This window comes from Cynara cardunculus (genome assembly GCF_001531365.2).
Source record: "Cynara cardunculus var. scolymus isolate 2C chromosome LG 6, CcrdV1, whole genome shotgun sequence".
NCBI lineage: Eukaryota > Viridiplantae > Streptophyta > Magnoliopsida > Asterales > Asteraceae > Cynara > Cynara cardunculus.
In genome coordinates this window covers 18,081,495-18,091,432 of record NC_037533.1, presented here as the reverse complement: position 1 = coordinate 18,091,432, position 9,938 = coordinate 18,081,495, and the positions used below count along the sequence as shown (strand labels likewise).

Genomic DNA, 9,938 nt, shown 5'->3' with positions numbered 1-9,938 from the left:
AGCTCAACTATGGTCCAAGCTACCAGAGTGTATAATAGTTCTCATTTTAAAATTCTTTGTCCTTCCCTCCAATTTTTGCAGAACTTGTGTATCCGGGAAGGGAGATGACGTAATCACAGATGTCTTGTCATAAGAACCTGACTCAAAAGAGAAAAGAAGACCAGACCAAAACAGATCTCGTGCTCCCCCTTAGAAAAGGGGAGCGCCAAAAAGAACATAAAGCAGAGTGCTTCTAATCATACCCCGAGAGTCCCATAGGTCGGGCAGTCAAGAGCTGCTGCCAGTGCCATCGTTATATTTGAATAACTAAAAGGACATATTCAAATTCTTTTGACAGATTTCATTCCAATTGCTTCCGACCTAATAATCGAATCAAATAATCCAAAAACTAAATCAAAATTCAAATAATAAATGAAAAATACTCCTAGGCCCATTAGGCCCAAACGAGGGTATAAAAAGTAAACCCCCAATTTGATGAAACTGGAGGGAAAATCATTCGGACACTTGAAAATCTGGCGGTTTACAGTTCACGTCTCTCCGAATCGTCGACTCAACTTCTGCTCTCCAAGGTTTCTGTATGTTAATCGTCGATTCTTTCGATAATTAACATACATGATTTCCTAATTGAGTTTGTAATTTAGGGTTTTGATTCTAGTATGGGAGTAGCATGAAAAATTCAGATTATTCACTTCAAAACCCTATCAAAAGACTCCGATCAGATGGCAATTTATGCAATTCGTCAGTTTCCCCGATTAAAAAACCAAAACCCACCATCTCCAGCACAGCATCTATACACATAAAGGCCTTCTGTACTCCGCTGATATCGAAATCCACAGGTTCATCGGTTGATTTAATCCATCTCCAGCCGTGCAAACCCTGCACGATCGGAAGAGATCCTCGCCGCTGTGATTATACATTTGAAGACCGGCAAGTCAGTAAGGAACATTGTCAAATTTATTTTGATGTATACCGTAAGAAAGTATTTGTTGTAGATGGAGTTTTGTTTTTAAGATCAGGTGAGGGCTCTAGAGTCAGGGCATCTTTAAATGGAGTATTTGTTGATGGTATTAGAGTTGGAAATGGAGAGATTAAAGAGGTCGGTGCAGGCAGTGAGGTTTCTGTTGTTTGCGGAGATGAAAGTGTTTGTAGTGTTGGGGGTCGTATTGGGTTTTCTGTGGAGAGAATTGTTTTCATGGAGGAAGTTATCGATAGAAATCTATCCAACTCCAAGCAAGACTATTTGTTTCCCTATAACGTTACAGGTGAATTAGGTAGTGGTAAGCTTGCTAATGCGGGTCTGCTTTCAAGTGAGTGTAAACAGATACTATCTAGTGATGATCCTGTGTTGTATATTAGAGAATGTTTTACCAACCCTTGCAAGTTAAGGGCTAAATACGTTAGTAGAAACAGAGTTAAAGGCAATTCCTGTTTTACTCCGGACAACTTTTTATCACACTCTCCGTGTGTTGGACGTGAGCTCCATTCTTGTGAAGGCTTAGCCATTAATAATAGTAGTAATAGTAATAATAATAATACGAATTTTTTGTCTTATGTGCCACTCTTGGATCTAGATACATCATTCAGACCGAATTGTATAGCTTCAGAGTCGAATGCAGAGTTGCTACATTGTAGAGTCAATGGTGGACATTTACAAGAATCAGTAAAGACCTCAGACCCTTTAGGGGGAGGTATTTCTATTGACAAAAGGGAAAATTATATTTGTGAAGAGAAAATTATTCAAGCCAGCCAACTTTTAAAACCGAAGAAGAGGGGTGTTTGTGTTCCCCCGCCTGGGAATAAATTCTATTTGAACCGCCTTCATTTTATGGACGATGGTCAATCGGATGAAGTTAATGTCACGTTACCGGAGCTTCTTTATCCTGTTGAAACCCTTGAACGGGTTTTCATTGCAACATTCACAAGTGATTTATCATGGTAAGTCCTACAAATTTCTAAAAAAATTATTGTATTCCTGTCATGTTGTTCCTAGATAGGGTTTATTTAGCAAAAAGGTGCATGTTGTCAAACATAATTTGACAAGATATTACTTGCATAAAGTAAGTCAGCACCATTTGAAGATTTTCTAAATGGGTTTGCTCAGCTCGGTATTCAGGCTCATAAATTGGGTATCAGTATAAGTTGGATATGTGTATGTTCAACTCTTAACTTGATTGGTACCTTTTTGTGGCATTGGTTGCGCTGTTACAAGGGCTTGCAGAATGGGGATCTATATATTTGAATTTTGGAGATATGGTTAATTCTTCAGACAGCTACTCATTTTTTGAATGCATGCATGTTCTCATTTTAAAGGGTTATATCTTTGTAGGTTTTTATCTTACTGTGAGATTCCTCCCCATCTCCCAGTATCAATTGCTTGCCATAATGCTGAGAGGTGTTGGGATCCAAGCCCTGACAAAAGAACTCTAAATCCTTCCTCAGATTTTCCGAACTTAGTTGTTATGTAAGTTGAATGGAGAAGTTGATGGCTATGACTTGTTAAACATGATTAGGCACCAACTATTCGGTAATGTCATTTCTTTGTGGTGTCAGATACCCCCAATTTCCTGAGGTTATATCCTTCAGTAAGGACCGGAAGAAATTTGGCATTGCTTGTCATCATCCAAAGTTGTTTGTTCTGCAAAGAGATGATAGTATCCGTGTAATCATCACCTCTGCCAATCTTGTGGCCAAACAGGTGACTTTCTTGCCGATCACTTTTTGATGAGCTGGGGGTTTTTTAACAACGATGATGGAAATAATGTCAAAAAGGAAATAAAACAAATCCAATTTGGTAGGGAAAAAGAGCACTTGAGGGTTTCAGTGTTGGGAGGGAGGCAACTAGTGAGAATGTGCTAGTTAAATCTTATGGAGGTTTATTTCTTACCACTTCTGGTTTTTCTCTAAAGCTTAGACAGGCAATCACCATCTTTAGCTATATTGCAGATCAACACCTTTTTTTGTCACCTTCTGTCCTTGTTCTCTATATCCTTGAAGACACCTGTGTTGCTTAACACTTATCTTCTGATAATGCAGTGGCTAGGAGTGACAAATACTGTTTGGTGGCAAGATTTTCCTCATAGGAATGTTCCTGATTATACATCTCTTTTTGCCCAATCATCTGCTGAGGAAGTAAATCTAGATTTAAAATCTGATTTTGCTGCTCAGCTTGCTGGTTTTATGGCAACTCTATTAGTCGATGCTCCTAACCAGGCCCATTGGATATTAGAGTTGGCAAAGTTTGACTTTAGCAATGCTGCTGGACATCTGGTTGCTTCTGTGCCTGGGATTTATTCTCCTCAGCACCCATACATATCAAAATCTCTTCATTATTTAACTGTAAGTATCTTGATTTGTATTTCTGGTATTTATCTATATATATCATTGCATTGCATTATTCACCTGACTGCTGACTGACTTGATATCTATATTTGGACTTGATAACATTTCATTCCGTGAAAGATATTATTATGTAGTGGATTTCTGTAAGTTGGGGAGCCAGCTACTTAGTAACATTAGTAATTGAACCAAGTGGTCAGCAGTTGGATGATTTTTTTTTATAAATAAAATTAATAAATGAATGTATACGTGTAACTAAATGTGGCAAGTAATCTCATATTTTGTGTTGTTAGAATGGTAGGCCATCTGAGTTTATGGTTATTTATTGAACAAGAGCAACATTGTTCTTCCATTTTTGTGTTTACCAATTTGGCTGGGAGAGATCATAGTTGCATTTGGTACCTTGTGTTCTTGTTCCATTGAAATCTCGTCTTTAAAGAAGACCAATGATCTAATGAGCATGTGTATTCTAGGGTGTATTTTGTTTTCTAGACGTGGTGCACTGCTAGATAAAAATTGTAGCTTCTCAAGTAAGGAAGTTTATATTTATTTCAGGGTGATTGTTGTATGCCACGATCTCTGGGATGTATGTTACTTGGCTCTGTTGAAGCTTCTGTCGTCGGTATTAACCACCTTTTCCGAACCTCAAGAGATTCAAATGGATCATTGATAAAAAAGTTGGCTGGTGTCCTTGGAAATTGTCGTGTCAATGCATACGGGATGTCGGAGGTCATTTTAAGGAGAAATGTGAATATAGCAGCTGATGCAAATGCTGTAGGTGTTGCTATATCTAGATCTGAAGAATTCCCTGAGGGAGGTAGGTTTTATTATTACATGAGACTTTCTTGACATTCGAAGTTTGCTTTTCTCCTATTTAACGAGTTTTGACTTGATAATTTGAACTATTTGAGGGTTTGAAAATGGAAGGACCAGTGGTACAATATTCATTAAATCCATGCAGAAATAAACTTTCTGCTCAATATAAAAAAACTTATGTATGAAACTTGGCTTTTGAAAGCTAAAGCAAAAAAGATTCTTTTGATATGTTTCTATATTTATGTTTTGTGAATCATAGTAATTTCGTGAAGCAAGCGTTATTTCACTTCTTACTCTAGGCTGCATTCAACTTGGCTTTCTACCCAGAGATGTTGCAAAATGGGTTGCTCCATTGTCAGATGTGGGTTGGTTTGCCTTCTCTGCATATATCAATCCAAATGAAGTGCTTGCCTGTGCTTTGGAAGGAAGCAACAACAAAGTACACCTGATTCTATATGTACATCAGGCATGTTTGCTTTTAGTGTTTGCTGTACTCTTAGCTGCATTCTGCAATGCTATTTAACCATATTAACCAGACAATACCATTGTTATATTTCTCTTTTTTGAATGTCATGTATGCTAGTTTTGGTCTTAACTTATGCAGGGACCTAAATTTTTAAACATATCAAAGTTAAGTCCACCAGTTCTTGCTTCTGCAATGTGCTCTCTTGTTGCATCTATTCAGAGGTGTTGTGGCCTGTGGCGACTTCATGAGGTAATATTCTTTAAGACGACGGATCGTGTGAGAATAGGAGTTAAGGTGAGAAGTGTAAGAAGGGATTTGGACCCTTAATTCACTTTTAATTAGTGTTGATCTAATGGTTCAGATTAAGTCCCAAAATAACCCATGAATCAGCTCAGAAGGGTATTTTCAATTGATCTTCAATTAGGATATCCAAGGGTGGAGATCCCTTCTTACACTTCTCATGATAACTACTATTCTTACTGGACACCAACTCTATACTTTAATTGGTATATATGTTATGCAATCTGAACTACAATATTAGGTTTTGATATGTATGTGGTAGTTCTTAGTTGTGAGGTCCGGCTCTTATACTCTATACTCTTTTTGTTTTATTTTGCTCTCTTTTGAGTAAATAAAATCTCTTTTGACCAATAAAATCAAAGAATGAGGTGCACATACTGGGTACACCATTTGCAAGAACACTAAAAGTGTGGGAGCAATTGTTAGATAACATATGCTAAAGACCCATAGCAATGAATAAGATATTTCATCAATGAGTTATGAAAAATATGAATGTGTGATGGGTGTTGAATTGGGAAGAACAACAAAATGCTAGGTGAAGATTCCATCACACATCTTGTATTGGCTGCATAACCATACTTGAACTTCTACTTGAAATGTTGGGTCTTGCATGTTTTTGGAAATACCATCCTTATGTTGGAATGTAGGTCCATTCCACATATTCTTACATGGTATCAAAGCCAAGATCTCTACTTTAGGGCAATCTGTACTCGTCTAGCTCTCATCCATCTAGCCCCCTCTCGACACTTGGGGACAATCTGTGCCCGTTTAGCCTTCGTTGGAGGGAGCGTATTAGAGTCCCGCATCGACTGGACTTGGACTATTTCTCTTCTATATATGTTGGAATCTCTCCTCTCCTTAAGGGCTCTTCGGAGCGTAAATCTGGGGTCCCACATATTCTTATATACATGAGATGGTGTTTGCTTTTGTTGTGAAACAGCATTTATATTTTGAATAAATGGTACATGTCTTCCCGTTACCTTCAGCAACAATAGATCCACCGTCTATGTTTTGGCATTATTAGAAGAATTAGCAAGATGAGAAACTCAAGAGATGGATTCAAAATTGACAAACTTATTGTGGTTTGCAGCTCTTTACTCAGACCTGCAATTAGATGAAATACTTGACTACATCCCAATGTCTAAATACCCTTTATGAAAGCAAATCATATCTAGAAAAATAAATACTACTACTTTTATAATGATTAAGAAAGGGAAACGAGGCATTTTTTGTGAGACATAAGGCAGTACGATTACAAAAGAACTATCTCAGTAATATCATATGTTGTCTGACTTTCAAAGTTTTGTTGTATTCTAGATTTTGGGTCACTACAAATGGCCTGAGCACTGCGAAACCGACTTCACATTTGGTGAGTGTATTGAACCTGAATGTTATTTGTAATTTTATTATTAACCCTGATTTTGTCATTGTGAACTTTTCGTTTATTCTGTGCATATATTTCTATGGAATCCTTTTTTGGCCCACCCTACCTGGACCAGTTTACCCTTGGTTGATGATTGAACAAAAACTAATATGAAATTTATAACCAAACTTTTGGTTGCTATGTTCCCCAATCAAAGGTTCTTCCTCTGTGGGTTCCATCAATGCACCATTTTTAGCTGCGTTTTCGGCGGCAACTGGAAAGCGGTCTATGATGTTCTCTGAATCGGAAGAGTCTGATCCAGATGTAAGTAGTATTCCCCTGCAAACTGCTGAAGGTGTATAACCTGAAATATTTCCGTACTTGGGCTTAGCGTTATTCCCTGTTTCAGTGGGGATGCTGGAGTGCTAGTCAAGAGTTGAGAAACCCGTCAATCAGAATCATATTCCCTACTATTGAGAGAGTAAAAACTGCAAGTTCTGGAATCTTGGCGTCAAAATACATCCTGTGTTTCACGCAGGTACGATGATCATCCTTTTCACTAGCTAAGTCATTGAGATGGATATTGACTCTATTAGTTGCATTTATTCTGCTTTTGTTTGAAGGAACAGTACTAGTTTAACTTTGATTAATTGTAGTTAATCTTTCGATTTGCTTCACCTATTTTGGGCCTTGTTGATCATTATTGAGCCATGGAATCTTTCACTTGGTTCAAAATTTCTGAAGTTTAACTGCATTGAACATGTTTATCATGATAAATCAAGCTTGCTAGAGTGCAGGATACTTGACCTATTTTTGGAAAAAATACATGATATGAGGGAAGTTCAAGAGAGAACCCCCCAAAAAAGAGAATGAACCCCTATCAACCGCTGGATCTGAAAAATAGATGACCTGGTTTCAAATTTAGCCACCCCTGTAATTATAGATTTAGTTTTGGCAACGTGTAACCCCCTCTATTATTCACAACCGTTGGATTAACATAGATGGATGGTTCGGATGGGTTCCCCTGTTCAAATCCATCCGTATATATTGCTTCCAAACCTACATCTCAGATCATCATATTAGGCAACCGACACTAATGATTCTGATAATATATTTATTGTTGTATTTCTCTATTTTGGAAACTGATGTAAAAACACTTTGCTCTTTTTGTCTTTCTTCTTTCTGTTTAGATCATGCTTCTTTGTTACTTGTTGACCAATCATAATTGTTTACAGAAAACTTGGCTGAGGCTGAAACATATGGGCATACTTCATGATGCGGTTCCTCGCCCTCTTGATAGGGTTGGGCACCCTATGCATGTTAAGGTACTTCAAATATTTCCCTTTTAGATTTCACATATTGGTTGCTTAGTTTAGATCGATTGCATCTCTCGGCTGTCTATATTTTGTTTATGCAAAGTGGACGCATGTTCTAATAACTACGAAATACTTGAGTTTCTATTGCTTGTGTACCCATTTGTATATTTTTCTTAGTTCCTCCGTCTCATGAAAATTACACCAATTTCCAATTTGGAGATCCCACGAGGAATTGGATCGTTTCCTTTTTTGTGAAGTTTTCAAGGTACAAAGACCCTATCTATCCATCTGTCTGTCTTTTGTCAACATCATATATAAATCTACAGTGTGGATTCGAATCTACGATATTTCTCTTGTCATTATTGAAGGTTATTTTAGACATTTGACACTTCCCTAAACTATTCATCGAGTTAAATCTCTCTTTTCACACACTTTTAGACATTTGATATGTGTTCCCGTTTACTAAACACTTACCTTGGTAAGCGCTTACCGATTCAGTGAGGGTAAACATAACAAGGACCGAGAATCTTACCTGGTAAGAGGAAGGCAAAGATCAAGAGTCTTAGCTGATAATTGAGGATGACGACTCTTACCTGGTACTGCTTAAACCACACGGGTTGTGGCATAGTGGTTGAGATCTTGGAGATGTGGTGGAATATCCTATCTGCTCAGTGTTTAATTCCAGGCGTACACAACAATTGTGGCCACTAAGTTTATCAGAGGTGATCTCTTGCAGTCACAATTCTTGGGGATTTTCCAAAAAAAAAAAAGCGCTTACCAGGTTATAAACACTTACCATTAATCCATTTTGATGGCTGAGAATGTTACCCCATAATGTAAATGAGAGTGATGACTCTTGCCGGTAAGCACTTACCTAGTAAGCGTTTGGTAAACGGCAAGTTAACAATAAGTGGTTGTAGTCTATCGGTAGTGTCATCGTATGTGGCATTATATATTGCGAGTTGAAATCCCATGACCCTTTTTTCAATCTTTTGGTAATAGCAGCAGAAACGAAGGAAAAAACCACTTGTATGCCATTTTTAATTAAACCGTATTTTCTTACAATTAGTCTTTCTTTTCTTTTATATGTTATATTCGTTTTTTATGCCCCACTTCGAGATTTTTTGTATCCGTCTCTGACTCTGCCTATGCTCGATATTTTGAAACCAGGTAGCAAGAAGACGCTTCCAATCTAGGACTGATGCATCTTCATTCGGATGGGTTTATTGTGGTTCACACAACTTCAGCGCAGCCGCTTGGGGTCGTCCGATTCACAGTTCACTTGGCGTAAAGCCGAATGAAGATGCAAGAAGCAAATCCGTATTAGGCTCGAGACTCCACATCTGTAACTATGAGTTCGGTATCGTTTTTGTTGTCCCCCCTTCGGAAAGAAAAGACGAAAAGCATTTAAATTTAGACAATATCAGTTTGCCGTTTGTTGTGCCTGCCCCTCGATACAGAGCAAACGACACACCAGCAACAAAGCTTGCGATGAAGGAGGCGTTGATTGAAGTTGGTGAGAAAGAAATAGCAAAAACCGTAGATTTTGAAGAAGAGATAGCAGACGAGGAGGAGGAAGAAGTATTGGAAGTCGGGAATTTGATCGTTGAGGAGAAGGAAGAAGAGAAAACATACGCCGAAAAACTTTGGGTTTCGAGTTGATTTTGTTGAAGGCTTTACGAGACGTTGCTAATGTTAACGTCATCATTGGTCTCTTGGAGGCAAGGACCGGATCAAGATCTTTGGTCTCTGCCCGGACCCGATGAAAAAATGGGATCACTTTTTATGGACTCGCAGAGAATGATCCTGGTCTACGATGACACAGGTATTTGATTTTTATGGTTCAACGACCCGATGGAACCCGAAGTGAGTGAAGCCCGTGCGAGCGAAAGGTACAAATTTAATATACGTCGATTTAGCTATTTCATAATACATGAACGACCCATTCAAATTAATACCTATTTTTGTACAGAATAATACATGAACGACCCATTCAAATTAATACCTATTTCTGTTGTTATCTTTTTTTTTTATTAACCTGAATATCCAATCCGTTGTATGAGTCGACTAATCTTTGGGTGACAATTCGTTTCGTGGGTATCTCAAACTCACTACATTTGAATCTTTGTGGCCACAAGAGGATTTTTATTTCTTCCTTGGATTCGAACCTAGGATCTCCAGACACTTTGACCTTTGGAGTTCAAGCTTAAACCAATCGGGCATCATTGTACGACCCTTGTGGTTTTTTTTGTTATCATTTCCTCGTATAGAGGAATTCTTCAGATATTGAAGAAAATAGTGAGTAGATAAAGAGATTTTAGATTTTACACTTTTGATATCG

The 9,938-nt window shown here is 37.9% G+C and overlaps 1 protein-coding gene across 1 annotated transcript; it reads left to right on the top strand.

Moving 5' to 3' along the window:
* The first annotated feature begins 600 nt into the window (after positions 1-600).
* LOC112514019 lies at positions 601-9,582 on the top strand. The gene is made up of 12 exons (XM_025120302.1): positions 601-1,935; positions 2,327-2,461; positions 2,551-2,695; positions 3,034-3,336; positions 3,892-4,153; positions 4,452-4,618; positions 4,757-4,867; positions 6,236-6,287; positions 6,499-6,605; positions 6,691-6,819; positions 7,517-7,606; positions 8,768-9,582. The coding sequence occupies exons 1-12, from the start codon at positions 668-670 to the stop codon at positions 9,257-9,259; spliced, it is 3,261 nt and encodes a 1,086-aa protein (XP_024976070.1). The 5' UTR covers positions 601-667; the 3' UTR covers positions 9,260-9,582.
* The last annotated feature ends 356 nt before the right edge of the window (positions 9,583-9,938 follow it).